The sequence below is a fragment of the Nicotiana tomentosiformis genome, chromosome 5 (assembly GCF_000390325.3).
Source record: "Nicotiana tomentosiformis chromosome 5, ASM39032v3, whole genome shotgun sequence".
Taxonomy (NCBI): domain Eukaryota; kingdom Viridiplantae; phylum Streptophyta; class Magnoliopsida; order Solanales; family Solanaceae; genus Nicotiana; species Nicotiana tomentosiformis.
In genome coordinates, this window is record NC_090816.1 from 25,550,246 (window position 1) to 25,567,243 (window position 16,998).

The 16,998-nt window shown below is 38.9% G+C and overlaps 1 protein-coding gene across 1 annotated transcript; it reads left to right on the forward strand.

The window, feature by feature from the left end:
• Positions 1–7,318: 7,318 nt before the first annotated feature.
• On the forward strand, positions 7,319–7,777 carry LOC104096127 (SKP1-like protein 1B). Its single transcript, XM_009602437.1, has 2 exons — positions 7,319–7,582; positions 7,628–7,777. Exons 1-2 carry the CDS (start codon positions 7,319–7,321, stop codon positions 7,775–7,777), a joined length of 414 nt encoding a protein of 137 aa, XP_009600732.1.
• The last annotated feature ends 9,221 nt before the right edge of the window (positions 7,778–16,998 follow it).

Genomic DNA, 16,998 nt, shown 5'->3' on the forward strand with positions numbered 1-16,998 from the left:
CACATCGATCCGTCCCATGTGTTAGATTTCAGCTCTGTCCAATTGGACAAGGATTTGACTTACGAGGAGGAGCCGGTGGTAATTCTATCCCGGCAAGTTCGCCAGTTGAGATCAAAGAGTTACCCGTCAGTTCGAGTGTAGTGTAGCGGTCAGCCTATTGAGGCAGCTACTTGGGAGTCCAAGTCCAATTTGCGGAGTAGATATCCCCGCCTTTTCACCAGCCCAGGTATTTTTCTATGTCCGTTCGAGGACGAACGGTTGTTTTAGAGGTGGAGAATGTGATGACCCATAAAGGGTCATCTTATGTTTTAGAACTCGAATCTGCACTCTTAAGCCTTAATAATCTCATTTTACCCTCTTAAATTTGCGTGCGCAGTCCGGGCAGGTTTTCGGAAATCGTTTATGTTGAATACTAATGAAAATTAAAAAAATATTCTTTAAAAGTTGATTTTAGTTGACTTCGGTCACATTTTTGGTAAACGAGCTCGGATCCATGCTTTGATGGTCTCGGTAGGTCTATATCGAATTATGGGACCTAGGCGTATGCCCGGAATCGAATTGGGAGGTCCCTAGCTTGAGTTATGAATTTTTTATGAAAATTAAAAGTTTGGAAATTATTTGTTTTCAAGAATTGATTGATATTTGGCATTGTTAGTATCGGGTCCGTATTTTGGTTCCATAGCTCGGTACAGGTTCATTATGATATTTAAGACCTGTCTGTGAAATTTGGTGAGAAACGGAGTTGATTTGACGTGATTCGGGCGTCCAGTTGAGAAAATAGAAATTTTAAAATGTTCTTGAGAATTTCATTTGATTTGGTGCTAAATTCGCAGTTCTAGGTGTTATTTTGGCAATTTGATCGCGCGAGCAAGTTCGTATGATGTTTTTAGACTTGTGTGCATGTTTGATTTGGAGCCCCGAGGGCTCGGGTGAGATTCGGATAGGCCACGGGATATTTTGGACTTTGAAAATCTGGTATTTTGCTGCAGCAGGTGTTCTGGCAAGTCCTTCTTCGTATCCGCGAAGGTACTCTCGCGAACACGAAGAGTAAACTGGGCAGGTGGAGTTTTCTTCTTCGTGAACGCGAAGGCTTTATCGAGAACGTGAAGCGATGGGGGCATTACCCTTCGTGAACGCAACCAGCTCCTCGCAAACGCATAGTGTTAGGCACACTTGGGAGAGGGTTGGTCGTTCCTTCATCGCGAACGCGAGCAATGCCTCGCGAACACAAAGGCTAGAGGGGAGTAATCATCGCAAGCGCGAGCAGGATCTTGCCAACACGAAGGCTTGGCAGTCAATACCCTTCGCGAACGCGACAGTGGCCTCGCGAACGCGACGCACACTATCGCCCAGTGCATAAAACAGAATCAAACATGGGTTTAAGCAATTTCTTCAACATTTTTCAAGAACCAAACGGGTAAAGGCGATTTTCAAGAGTCATTTTCTTTCCCAAAGTGTTGGTAAGTGATTCTAAACCATTTTCTTTCAATTACCCATTACATTTCTTGAATTATCAACCTAAAATCTAGAGTTTTCATAGTAGAATTAGGGGTTAGGGTAAAAACTAGGAATTTCAGACATTTGGGGATTTAAACCTCAATTTGAGTTGGGATTCCAAAACCAATTATATATTCGAGCTCGGGGGTGAATGGGTAAATGGATTTTGGTCCGAACCTTGGGTTTTGACCAAGTGGGCCCGGGGTCGAGTTTTTTACTTTTTGGAGGAAAATTTAGAAAATTTAATTTTTGAATAGATACGAGCGGTTTGGAGGTGAATCCCAAAGAAAAAGCTGTGATTGAGAGTTAAGTGGCCTTCGGAGCGAGGTAAGTGTTGTGTCTAACCTTGATTTTAAGGAATCAGGAACCTTAGATTACTTGCTAAGTGAAATCCATGTGAGCGGCATATTTGTGAGGTGACGAGTACTTATGTGCCGCCAATTTACCTGTTGTCCATGTTTCTCTGTTTTTCTTATATTGTCTATTTCCTATGCCAAATTGTTACATGTTATACTAGTGTTGTTCAATTTAATGTTCTTATCATGTTTGCGTATTTTCTGGTGATAATTGAGTTTTTATTTCAAAGTTGAGATTGATATTATGGAACCAAATGTTGAAGTAAGGTTTGTACTTGTTATTCTATCTCCCTGTTGTTATTTATGCATTGCATTATGGTAAGGGAGAGAGTTAATGCACGAAGGGTGATGTCGTGACATATTGTGAGTGTTAATGCATGCAGGGTGATGTCGTGCCATATTGTGAGTGTTAATGCATGCAGGGTGATGTCGTGCCATATTGTGAGTGTTAATGCACGATGGGTGATGTCGTGCCCTGATATGAGAGTTAATGCACGAATGGTGATGTCGTGCCGTTTCTATAATTTTATGGTGAGATTGAGAGTAAAAGCACGAAGGGTGATCCCGTGCATTTTTCCTTATTGTATTCACTATTCCTGTTGATTCATGGTATATTGACTGCTCCGGTGATCATTCTGTTGTAGTTCTTTATCTTGTATTCCCCTCAATATGTTCCCCTCCCGATAATTATTGTTTAGTTCTTCATTTATGTTATTTGTATATACACTGTTAAATTGTACAGGTTGATTTGTAGGTGCCTTGCCTTAGCCTCGTCACTACTCCATCGAGGTTAGGCTTGACACTTACCGGTACATGGGGTCGGTTGTACTGATGCTGCACTCTGCACTTTCTGTGCAGATTTTGATACCGGTTCAGGTTGATCGAGATTTTTTTACTGGTCCGCTGTCCGGAGACTCAAGGTAGATCTGTCGGCGTTCACAGACCTTGAAGTCCCCATCTATCTTTTATGCCCTATTGTTTTCTTTCATTCAGACACTTGTATTTCTTTCAGACTATTACTTGTAGTGAATTCTAGAATGTTTGTAAATTGTGACTCCAGATCCGGGCGGCAGTAATTAATATAGTTTTATGATATTCTGTACTTATTATATTTCATCTTAGTTAATTATTATTAATTACTGAATGGGAATAAGGAATTGATTTAATGATTCTCTAACGTTGGCTTGCCTAGCAAGTGAAATGTTAGGCGCCATCACGATCCCGTCGGTGGAACATTTTGGGTCGTGACACCAAGTCACAATCCCCTTGGTGCACGCCCACACGCCCGTCACCTAGCATGTGCGTCACCTCCAAAATAATCACATGACACAAAATTTTTGGGGTTTCAAACCCTCGTGAAATTCTTTCATTTGCAATGGCTTTTCCTCGTGAATTAGCCTTCAAACGCCTTGAATCTAGTCACAAATAATTTTATTTAGTAAATAAAATTTACTGGAATTAATTCCATAAGAAAATGCTAATTTTCCATAAGAAAAACTCGCCTGTGGGGCCCACGTCTCGGAACTCAACAAAAGTTATAAAATTCGGAAGCTCATTCCACCACGAGTCTAACCATACCAATTTTACCAAAATTCGACCCCCAACTCGACCCTCAAATCATCAATTTAAACCAAGAGGGTTTTCAAACTTTTTCAATTTATTCACCAATTAAATGATAAAAACAACCATGGATTCGGGTAATTTAACCAATATTGAGTTAAGAACACTTACCCCGTTGTTTTCCTTGAAATATTCTCGAAAATCGCCTCTTCCCGAGCTCCAATCCGTCAAAAATTGAAAATGGGATAAGTCCCATTTTCAGAACTTAAACTCTCTGCCCAGACATTTTCTCTATGCGATCGCGAACATTCACACACGATTGCGGAGAACAATTTTCCATCGCACACGATCGCGAACAATTTTAACTCTACGCGATCGCGGACTTTCCCACACGATCGCGATGCACAACATCACAGACCTACGCGATCGCGAAGCAAAAATGCGTGATTTCCATTTCTGTCCAATTTCCTTTACGCGAACGCGGCCTTCTTCACGCGTTCGCGTATAACAAACTCACATAGCTACGCGATCGCGTCCTGCTTCACGCGATCGCAAAGCACAAAATGTCACTGCCTCACATTAACCCTACGCGATCGCAGATATCCCCACGTGATCGCGTAGAACAAAACCCCCCCACTGACCAACTAAGCCTATGCGATCGCAGACGCATTCACGCGATCGTGTAGAAGGAAAACAGCATCAGATATGAGAAACTTCCAGCAGTTGTTCAAGTCCAAATTTTTGATCTGTTAAACATCCAAAACTCACCCAAGCCCCTCGGGACCTCAACCAAATATATCAACAAGTCCTAAAATGTCATACGAACTTAGTCGAACCCTCAAATCACCTCAAAAAACGCTAAAACTATGAATTATACCCACGTTCAAGCCTAATGAACTTTGAAATTTTTAGTTTCTACAAGTGACTACGGAACCTATGAAATCACGTCCGATTGACCTCAAATTTTGTACACAAGTCATAAATGACATAACGGAGGTGTTCAAATTTTTATAATCGGCTTTCGACCGCAATATCAAAAAGTCAACTCACCGGTCAAAGTTTCCAAAAATTAAACTTCCGACACTTCAAGCCTAATTCTACCACGGACCTCCAAATAATTTTTCAGACACGCTCCTAAGTCCAAAATCACCATACGGAGCTATTGGAATCATCAAAATTCAAATCCAAGGTCGTTTACATATAGGTCCATATCCGGTCCACTTTTCTAACTTAAATTTTCAATTATGAGACTAAGTGTCTCATTTCACTCAAAATTCCTTCCGGGCCCGAACCAACAAACCCAGTAAGTAATAAAACAACTATTGAGAATAAATTGAGCAGTAAATGAGAGAACGGTGTTATAATACTCAAACCGACCGGCCGGGTCGTTACAGTTATACACGAAAGTATATTACATTCTCCCCTCACAAGTGGTTCAGGGTCAGGAACCAAATAATTTTATCTTATTATTATTGATGTGCAGTGTATATTCTGATTAACACCACAATGCACAAATATGAGTTCCCAAAGTTGAGAAAGCAAGTTAGTTTTTCTAACATGAGAGGGAGGCAGGATAAACAGTTGAGAAAAAGTTACATGGAGTGAATTATCATTTCTACATCTAGATTCTCGAATAAGATAATATGAACTTGAAATTCATAAAAAGATAATTCATCTGCAATATATTGCAAAGCATGCAAGACGCATTTGCTGACCCAAAGAAAGTAACTATATTCTCACTGAAAATGCTCCTATTAGAATAAGTTCTAGAAGGACAAAGTCTATGGTACGCTTAAAGCGTATAGACAAATCGGTTTCAAATAAATTTTTTGATAAAGAAGATGAGCAAATGATCAAAATGATCATATTAAGGAGGCTAGTGATCTAGAAGATCATATTACATAATACTTCATAAAATCTCAAGAGAGGTTCCGGTACATGAAAATATGAATGAAGAGATCGTTATGTTTTTATGAAAAATAGAAGTTGGAACCGATATAAAATAGTCGTCGACTACATCTATGATAATTCTAATGCTAAATATATATATATATATATATATATATATATATATATATATATATATATATGAGGATCTTAATTTGGAGAAACAATTCAAGTATAATTGATTTCATATGGAAGACATGTAGTTTTTGACATGCAGTTCAAACACTTGAAAGTATAAAATCAATGGTGTGTCCAATCACATTTATCTATCTTAGATGTCAATCGTGACATGAAAACTTGATATGCATCTAAAGTCTATTTATATGGATTATATGACTTAACTTATATGACAATCCCTGAAGGATTTAAATCGCTTAAAGCATATACAATTCTTGGTCCTGAAGTACCACATTCTAAGTACAATTTGTGCACATATGCATCTTGCTATAACTATAAGCATGATAATATGATAGCGAGAATCTTTATGGAGGTATTGAAAACGCCATTCCATGGTATTTTATGAAAATATTACATATCTCTCAAGAATGATGATTTCAAGGTGCAACATATTCATTCAAGTTAATATGGCTGATTTATTTATCAAATCTATACCAACGATCTTTTGAAGATGGTGCACAAGATTGGAATGCGAAGGCTCAAGGATGTGAATTGATACTCTCATCAGGGGGAGTTAATACGCGTTGTACTCTTTTTCCCTTACAAGATTTTATCCCACTAGGTTTTTCTTGCAGGTTTTTTAACAAGGCAACCAAAAGACGTATTGTTAGATATGTGTACTCTTTTTCTTTCTCTAAAATTTTTTCTCACTGGATTTTATTTTATTTAAGGTTTTAATGAGGCACATTATCTGTTGAATAGACATTCAAGGGGGAGTATTGTAAATAGTATTTTATTTATGGTGAATGTCTATATTTTAGAGAGATTTTAGGGCTGTTACTTGGTGGCTAAGTCACTTTTCCCCTATAAATAGAGGGGTTCTATTTTATTATAATTCATCTCATATCAATAAGAATTCTCTCTATGTAATGTTCTTTCTTCTTCTTTTTATTGTTTCGTAACAATTTTAAATAATGCGCATTTTTAATCTTTATAGCCTTTGTTTGGAAATATGGACCGCATGTCCTCTATGCTACAAGAACGCAGTATTTTCATCAAATGAACCACCTTAATTGTAACATTGTAATGAATAATAAGAAGAGATTCATAAAACGCACTATTGTGTTTCAATTTATATAAAAAATGAGATTGTTATGCTATTCATTAATTGATGACGAAATTACATTGTGATGCATGCAAATTTATAATTGGCAAAGATATCTTTAGGAAAAATTTATACCAAAGGGATTTCCTTCGATGATATCATTTAGTGTTTAACCCGATTAAGGAAATTTTTTGTATCATTTTTATCAGTTACCATTTAGTTAGTTATTTAAAATGGAAGAATTTCAAAAATTTCCTTTCACATGAATTTCTTTTAAATCGTAAGAGTGGTAGGTTGAGCAAAATGTCATCCCAGTTTATAAGTAGAAGTGATATATAAACATGTAATTGTTTTCCCCAATGTCTAAGTACATTTTTAATTTTAACGTCAAATATCGAAGTTGATATGTTGTTGATGATGGTCCTATATATGCGGGATTTGAGTCCAAAGAACTGTTTATTAATAAATTAAGTAAGCTTAAATGAATGAGATTGGCTTATTGTATTCAATCACATACTTGTATTGTGATCCATAAACAGATTACAAGTAAAGATAATTCCCGTAAGAAATTTATGTCAGAAAGAATACCTTCCATATTCTTTAAGTATGATCCGATTAAGAAAATCTCTTGTACCATTATTTATACATCATTTGGTTCCCCAAATGTGTCATCCAAGAAAAAGAAATAGAAAGGTTGATAAGTTCTTATCATGGCATAACAACGGGAGAAAAGAAAATGTTGACATTGAAGAGCGGTGATAACGAAGAATTTTATGTTGAGGAATCTTTGGTCTTACAGTCTGATCTTATCAAAACCATGGTAAAAGAGGATCGTGTTTCCACCATCCCATTGCCAAGCTTCAAAAGCAAGACGCTGGTTAAAATCATTGAATACCTCAAGAAACATGCAGAGCTCACTACTACCTCGAACAATGAAGATTTCAAGAATTTCCAGAAAGAGTTTGTGAATGTTGTGAAAGAGTTTGACATAACCGTGGCAGTAAATTATCTGAAAATCAGTGGTTTGCTAGAATTCTGTTGACAGGCTGTGGCTGACAGAATAAAGGACAAGAGCGTTGAAGCCGTTCAGAAGATTTTTAAAATTGAAAGTGATTTCACCTCAGAAGAACTGGCCGAGTTTAAAAGGGAAACTCCTTGGGCCTTTGAAGGTGACCTTGATGATACCACCAACTAGGGTTTTATGGTAGTGAAGGGAAACATTTATATTTGATTTGAATAATCCTATAGAATTGATTTCTTTCATGTACCGATTTGGTGGATATGTGTTTGATTTTTGAAATAAAGCTTTATGCTAACAAAAAGGTAGTATCTGATATAGTGAAGGGTGTTTGATAGTATTTATCTATTCCTTAAAACCTTTGTATTCGATCATAATTTATATGCTATCTATAGCTACTTTTGTCTTCGTGTTGGTTCGAGTGATATTTGAAATTAATCATAATAGATCTCTTTCTTGTATCGATCAAGCTAATATCATTTGAATTTTCAAGAAAAAAAAGTTATGCTAATAAAAGAAAAATCATATATAATTCTTAATGAAGGATGGTTAAACCTTTGATATGTTCAGTATTTCATGTTGGTTCGATTGATATATTTGAAGTAGCTATCATTTGATAATGATTAAGAAATATTCAGATATATCCTTGCTCTCTTAGATATGTGACGACATTGGTTTAAATATAATCTCGTTTATACACTACTTGAGCACCAATTATATTTGACTAACTTGATTTAGCAATGAGTAAAATCGAGAACAGATCCAATTATCCAAAAACTGAATTATCAAGTTTTGTTTTGACGCATTAGGTCTCAACATATCAGGGCAGCTCAACATAATATGGGGGCTAAGGCGAAAATAAAAAGTGAGGCCCTAAATATTTTTAATTATTTTTTCTCTCATATAATTTATCGGAATCTAAAAAAGTTATAATCAATTTTAATTATTGTCAATGTCTAACCAATTTATTAAATCTTTCTTGTGTTATCATGTTGAAATTTATTGATTTAATTTTGAAAAATATTTTCAACCGAGGCAACTAATATAGAAATTATTAACGGTAATTGAATTAACACTTGTTACCTGATTGAGTTTGTCCATTAGAGTATTCTTATACACATACAGTTTCTCTTAGCACTTTTAATTCTAAATATAAGTTGAAACAAATAATATTCTAGTAACTACTATGTTTCAAGAGTCATTCAACATTCAATGTTAAAGACTAATTTTAATAGTTACTTATCAAAGTTGCTTGAAAAATGTCTACAAAGATGTCACGACCCGAAATTCTTACCTTCGAACCGTGATGGCGCCTAACATTTCACTTGCTAAGCAAGCCAACATTAGAATAATATTATCCATTTTAAAACAATTTTTTAATTTGTTAATAACAAAGATCAAATGCGGAAGTAAAGTCTAAATACCATTCCAGAATTGGTGTCACAAGTGCACGAACTTCTAGAATAAATACAAATAAAGGTCTGAATAAAATAAAGTTGTCTAGAAAAAGCCACACAGCTAAAGTAAAGTAGACGGGGACTTCAGAACTACGAACGCCATGCAGTTATACCTCAAGTCTCCTCTGAGTAGCTGAAATCCGAGCAAGTCTATGGTACGCCGCTGAGACCAACTCCAAAATCTGCACAAGAAGTGCAGAGTGTAGTATCAGTACAACCGACCCCATGTACTAGTAAGTGCTGAGCCTAACCTCGACGAAGTAGTGACGAGGCTAAGGCAGGTCACTTACATTACCTGTATGCAATATTAGTAACAACAACAATAATAGAAATAAATCAGGTAACTCGTTTATAATAATTGAAGCCAACTTAGCAGTCATAACCAATTATCATTTCCATCAATTCTGTTGCAGCGTGCAACCTGCTCTCACAATATATTCACATTCAATTCTGTTGCAGCGTGCAACCCACTCTCACGATATATTCACATTTGTTCTGTTGCGACGTGCAACCCGCTCCTCCAATATATTCATTTTAATCAAGTCTGTTGCGGCGTGAAATCCAATCCCTCAATATATATAGATATATCGACTTTTAAATAAGTCTGTTGCGGCGTGCAACTCGATCCTCCAATATGGACTTTTAATAAGTATGTTGTGGCGTGCAACCCGATCCTCCAATATGGACTTTTTAATAAGTCTGTTGCGGCGTGCAACCCGATCCTCCAATATATTCATTATAATCAATATTGTTGCGGCATGCAACCCGATCCTCCAACATATTCATTTACCAATCCTTATAGAAGAAATTTTCCCAATAAATGCAACAATTAATATAAAATTATAAAACAACAAGCATACAATAATTATGATTTAATTATGAAACAAACAAAGGCAAATAGAAAATTATTATGAAAATCAGAGAGAAAATATGCAGGTTAATATTTAATATGCTAAATGTCAAATAACAATTAAGGCACGTAATTCAAATAGCATGTAACAATTAATGCAGGAATTCAAGAACTAATATTTGACAAAGAATAGGAGAGAAATAATTATTATAATAATTAATTCATGATTTAAAATAATTTATGATTTTTCAAGTAAGCAGGCAAACAATTACTTTGACAATGTATTGACACTCGTCACCTCGCCTACACATCGTTCACATGCAATTCACATAACAATTAATTTAAGGATTCTATTCCCTCAAGTTAAGGTTAACCACAACACTTACCTCTCTTTGAAAATTCCAATCAATTACTTGACCACAACTTTTCCTATTAAATTTGCCTCCAAATGCTTCAAATCTATTCATAAACAATTCAATATACTCAATACGAATCATTGGAATTAATTCCATATGAATTTACTAATTTTCCGGATAAAAATCCGAAATTCATTAAAATATTCGACAGAGGGACCCATGTCCCAAATCTCGGAAAAACTTACTAAATCCGAACACCCGTTCTGATACGAGTCCAACCATACAAAATTTATCAAATTCCGATGTCAAATGGACCTTCAAATCTTAAATTTTCGTTTTTGGAAGATTTTATAAAAATTCCAATTTCTTTCATCTAAATCCGAAATAAATGATGAATATAGACTTAGATTTATGAAATACAATCACTATATGATGAAGAACACTTACCCAGCTCGAAATCGTGAAAAAGCCTTTGAAATCACCCCTAAACCGAGTTCTAATTGAGGGTTTGTGAAAAATGAAAAAAATCCCCGTTTTGGTTCTGTTTTAAGTCAGAGGCGCCAGACCTTCTTCGCGTTCGCAAAGGGCCTGTCGCATTCGTGATGAATAGCAGCACGTGGCTTTTGCGTTCGCGAAGGCTTTTCCCCCCTGGCCTTCGCGTTCGCGTAGAAGGACAACATACCCCTCTCCCAAGCCTCTAAAGCTTTCCGTTCGCGTTGAGTTGGTCGCGTTAGCGAAGGGTGAAGTCCCCATAGTTTCGCGTTCGCGACCCAATATTCATGTTCGTGAAGAAGGAAAATTCAGCCAGAACAGTTTGCTCTTCACGTTCGTGAGAGTACATTCGCGAACACGATGAAGGAAATACCAGAAACCTGAAGTTGCAGAAAATCATATTTTTCTAAGTTCAAAATCATCCCGTATCCTATCCGAAACTCACCCGAGCCCTCGGGGCTCCAAACCAAACATGCACACAAGTCCTAAAACATCATACGAACTAGCTAGCATGATCAAATAGCCAAAATAACACCTAGAACTACGAATCGGACACCAAATCAAAGAAAGTTTTTAAGAAAACTTTAAAACTTATATTTTTACAACCGGACGTCCAAATCACGTCAAATCAACTCCGATTCTCACCAAATTCGGCATACAAGTCATAAATATTATAGTGGACCTATACCGGGCTACGAAACCAGAATACAGACCCAAGATCAATAAATCCAACATCAGTAATTTCTTAAAAATCATTAAGCTTTCAAGCTTTTAATTTTTCATCAAAATTCCATATCTCGAGCTAGGGACCTCGGAATTCGATTTCGGCCATACGCCCAAGTCCCAAATGACGATACGGACCTACCAGAATTGTCAAAATACTGATCCGGGTCCGCTTGCTCAAAATATTGACCAAAGTCAACTCAGTCGAGTTTTAAAGCTCTATTTTATATTTTAACCCATTCTTCACATAAAAACTTTCCGGAAAATTATACGGACTGTGCACGCAAGTCGACGAATGATACATGGTGCTTTTCGAGGTCTTAGAACACAGAATTACTTATTAAATTTAAAGATGACATTTTGGGTCATCACATTCTCCACCTCTAAAACAAACGTTTGTCCTCGAACGGAGTTAGAAAAAGTACCTGAGCTGGAGAAAAGGTGTGGATATTTACTCTGCATGTCCGACTCGGACTCCCAGGTAGATTCCTCTACCGACTGACCTACTGGGCTAGAATAGCCACCGGCTCCTCCTCGTAAGTCAAATCTTTGTCCAATTGGACTGAGCTGAAATCTAACACATGGGACGGATCACCATGATATTTCTGGAGCATAGACACATGGAACACCAGATGAACCACTGATAAACTAGGTGGTAATGCAAGCATGTAGGCTAATTCACCCACCCTTTCAAGAATTTCAAAGGGCCCGATATACCTAGGGCTCAACTTGCCCTTCTTTCCGAACCTCATTACACCTTTCATAGGTGAAACCCGGAGCAATATTCTTTCTCCAACCATGAATGCAATATCACAAACTTTACGGTCGACCTAACTCTTTTACCTATATTGAGCTATGCAAAGTCGATCCTGAATAATTATAACCTTATCCAAGGCATCCTATACCAAATCGGTACCCAACAACCGAGCCTCTCCCAGTTCAAACCAACCAACTGACGATAGACATCGCCTTCCGTATAATGCCTCACATGGAGCCATCTGAATGCTTGACTGGTAGCTATTATTATAAGCGAACTCCGCAAGTGGCAAGAAATTATCCCAAGAACCTCCAAAGTCTATAACACAAGCGCAGAGCATATCATCCAATATCTGAATAGTGCGCTCTGAATGTTCGTCTGTCTGTGGATAAAATGTTGTACTCGACTCCACTCGCGTGCCTAACTCACGCTGTACAACCATCCAGAAATGTGAGGTAAACTGAGTACCTCGATATGAAATAATAGAAACGGGCACACCGTGAATGCGGACAATCTCACGAATGTAAATTTCAGCTAACCTCTCTGAAGAATAGGTAACTGCCACTGGAATGAAATGTGCTGACTTGGTCAACCTGTCTACAATGACTCAAACTGCATCAAATTTTCTCTGAGTCCATGGGAGCCCAACAACAAAATCCATAGTGATACGCTCCCACTTCCACTCAGGAATTTCTAACTTCTGAAGAAAACCACCAAGTCTCTGATGCTCGTACTTAACTTGCTGACAATTCAGACACCGAGCTACATATGCAATTATATCCTTTTTCTTTGTCCTCCACCAATAATGTTGCCGCAAATCTTGATACATTTTGGCGGTACCTGGATGAATAGAATACCTAGAACTGTGTGCTTCTTCAAGAATTAATACATGAAGCCCATCCACATTAGGCACACAAATATGACCCTGCATTCGCAAAACCCCATATTCCCCCACAACAACTTGTTTAGCATCACCGTGCCGCACCGTGCCCTTAAGGACAAGTAAATGAGGATCATCATACTGCCTCTCTCTAATGCGCTCATATAAAGAAGACCGAGCGACTGTGCAAGCTAGAACCCGACTAGGTTCTGAAACATCTAACCTCACGAACTGATTAGCTAAAGTATGAACATCTACATCTAATGGCCTCTCACCAACCGGAATATACGCAAGACTGCCCATACTCATAGCCTTTCTACTCAAAGCATCGGCCACCACATTGGCCTTTCCAGGGTGATACAAAATGGTGATATCATAGTCTTTCAACAACTCCAACCATCTTCTCTTCCTCAAATTAAGATTCTTTTGTTTGAACAGATACTGAAGGCTACGATGATCAGTAAATACCTCACACGAGACACCGTAGAGGTAATGCCTCCAAATCTTCAGCGCATGAACAATGGCTGCCAATTCTATGTCATGAAAATGATAATTCTTCTCGTGAACTTTCAACTGCCGTGATGCATATGTAATTACCTTGCCATCTTGCATTAATACTGCACCAAGCCTAATGTGAGATGTGTCACAATATACCGTATACGATCCTGAACCTATGGGTAATACCAACACTGGCGCCGTAGTCAAAACAGACTTGAGCTTCTGAAAGCTCAACTCACATTCGTTTGACCATCTGAATGGGACAACTTTCTTGGTCAATCAGGTCAATGGGCTTTCTATAGATGAAAACCCTTCAACGAACCGACGATAATAACCTGCTAAACCCAGGAAACTTTAGATCTCTGTAACTGAAGTAGGTCTAGGCTAATTCTAAACAACCTTAATCTTCTTAGGATCCACCTGTATGCCTTCTGCCGATACAACATGCCCCAAAAAGGCAACTGAGTCTAGCCAAAACTCACATTTTGAAAACTTGGAATATAACTGATTATTCTTCAAGGTGTGAAGCACACTTCGAAGATGCTGCTCATGTTCCTCTCGACTGCTGGAGTAAATCAAGATATCATCAATGAATACAACCACAAAAGAATCCAAATAAGGCTTGAACACTCGATTCATCAAATCCATAAATGTTGTTGGGGTATTTGTCAATCCAAATGACATCACTAGGAATTCGTAATGCCCACACCGAGTTCGAAAAGCTGTTTTACGGATATCAGATGCCCTAATCTTCAACTAATGGTAACCAGACCTTAAATCGATCTTCGAAAATACCTTGGCACCATGAAGCTAATCAAATAAGTCATTAATTCTTGGCAACGGATATTTGTTTTTGATAGTGGCTTTGTTCAACTGCCGATAATCTATACACATCCGCATAGATCCATTTTTCTTCTTTACAAATAATACTGGTGCACCCCAAGGCGAGACACTGGGTCTAATGAATCCCTAATTATGCAAGTCTTGTAACTGCTCTTTCAATTTTTTAAACTCTGGCGGGGCCATACAGTATAGTGGAATAGAAATGGGCTGAGCGCCCTGAGCCAAATCAAAACAGAAGTCAATATCTCTGTCGGGTGGCATCCCCGGCAAATCTGCAGGAAATACTTCTGGAAATTCACTAACAACTGGTACTGAGTCCATAGAAGGAGCATCCGCACTGGGATCACAAATATAAGCCAAATAGGCTAGACACCCTTTCTCTACCATGCCCCGAGCTTTCATATAAGAAATAACCCTGCTGGCAGAATGACCAGGAGTTCCTTTCCACTCTAACCGAGGTAACCCCTGCATATCATGGTCTTGGCATGACAATCCAATATAGTATGATAAGGAGACGGCCAATCCATACCCAAGATGACATCAAAATTTATCATATCAAGAAGTAGAAGTTCCACACTAGTCTCAAGATTACCAATAGTAACCACACATAAACGATAGACATGATCTACTACAATAGAGTCTCTCACCGGTGTAGATACACACAGAAATAATCAAGGAATCACAAGGCACAACCAAATATGAAGCAAAATAGGAGGACACATAGGAATAAGTAGATCCTGGGTCAAATAGAACTAAAACATCTCTATGGCAAACTAGAATAATACCTGTGATCACAACATCAGATGACTCGGCCTCAGGCCTAGCTGGAAAAGCATAAAATCAGGGTTGGGCCCCACCACTCTGAACTACATCTCTGGGATGGCCTCTAACTGGCTGGCCTTCACCTCTAACGGTCTGACCTCCACCTCTAATGGCCTGACCTCCACCTCTAGCTGCCTGACCCCTACCTCTAGTTGGCTGAGCAGGCGGTGAAGCAACCGGTGCCGGTATGATGGCACGAGAATTATGCCTAGATCTGTTACTCGTCAATCTAGGGCAATACCTCCTGATGTGACCAATATTCCCACACTCATAACACCCATCCTGATGTCGTGGCTGCTAAAGCTGAAGCTGACCCAAATGGGCCGAATAACAGTTGTAGTAACTCTGGAGTGGTGAAGCAATGATAAGAGATGAATGTGCACTGAATGCCGGCTGCCCAGAGTAAGGCATTATAGGACCGTGACTCCCTGAAGCACTGGGAGATGCATGAAGTGCTGAATGAAATGGTCTGGGAGGATGAACCCTACCAAAATTACCCCTGCCTCCAGACGAGGCACTACTGAAACCACCGAACTGATGAGGCCTCTTATCGGGCCTCTGCCCTCTCTCCTGTAAAAGAACCATCTCGATCCTCCTTGCGACATTAGCAGCCGCCTGAAAAGAAATCTCACTTCCGGTCTCCTAGGCCATCTGAAGTCTGATAGGGTGAGTGAGTCCCTCAATGAACCTCCTCACTCTCTCTCCCTCCATAGGTAGTAAAAGGAGAGCATGATGGGCCAAATCCACAAAACAGGACTCATACCAAGTAAAAATCATACTGCCCTGCTTTAGACGCTCAAATTGCTTGTAGAATTCCTCTCTCAGTGTGATAGGGAGGAACTTATCCAAAAATAGCTGAGAGAACTGCTCCCAGGTAAGTGCAAGTGATCCGACTGGTCGGGTCAATGTATAATCTCTCCACTACCTCTTGGCGGAACCCGTCATCTGAAATACAGCAAAATCAACCCTATTAGTCTAAACTATACCCATGTTCCACAGCACCTCGTGGCAGCGTTCAAGATAATCCTGTGGGTCCTCAAAAAGTGTACCACTGAAGTGATCTAGAAAGAGCTTAGTAAACTTATCCTGTCTCAATAAGGCCTCAAAAGATATGGCGGGCCTATCACCGGTCTGTGCCGCAATAACTGGCTGAACTACCCCAACTGGCGGGGCTGTTGGAGCCTGATTCTGGGGAGCCATCTACTCCGGAGCGGGAGTAGCGGGAATTTGTGCTCCTCCCCCAGCCTATGAGATGGCTGGTGCCACGGGAAATGTACTATTCCGGGCCACACCCTCCATAAGACTTACCAAACAGACTAGAGCGTCCTAAAGTACTAGAGTGGCTATGAATCCTTCCGGGACATGAACTGGTCCAACTGATACATTCTGAACTGGAACCTCCTCCTGAAGGTCCATATGAGGTTCTTCAACAGGTGCAACTGCTCGAGCTCTGGACTGAGCTCTTCCTCGCTCTCTAGCACGACCTCAGCCTTGACCTTTACCCCTGGCCATAGTATCCACCGGGGGTTCTGGTCCCTGACCATCGGTAAAGTTATTACGTGTTCTCACCATCTGCGAGCGAATAAGAGTAGAATGGTTCAATCATCGATGATAGAAAAAAATCACACAACAGAATAAGAAAGAAGTGATATCGTTCCTAAACTTTATAGCCTCTAAGAGATAAGTACAGACGTCTCCGTACCAATCCTTCAGACTCTAC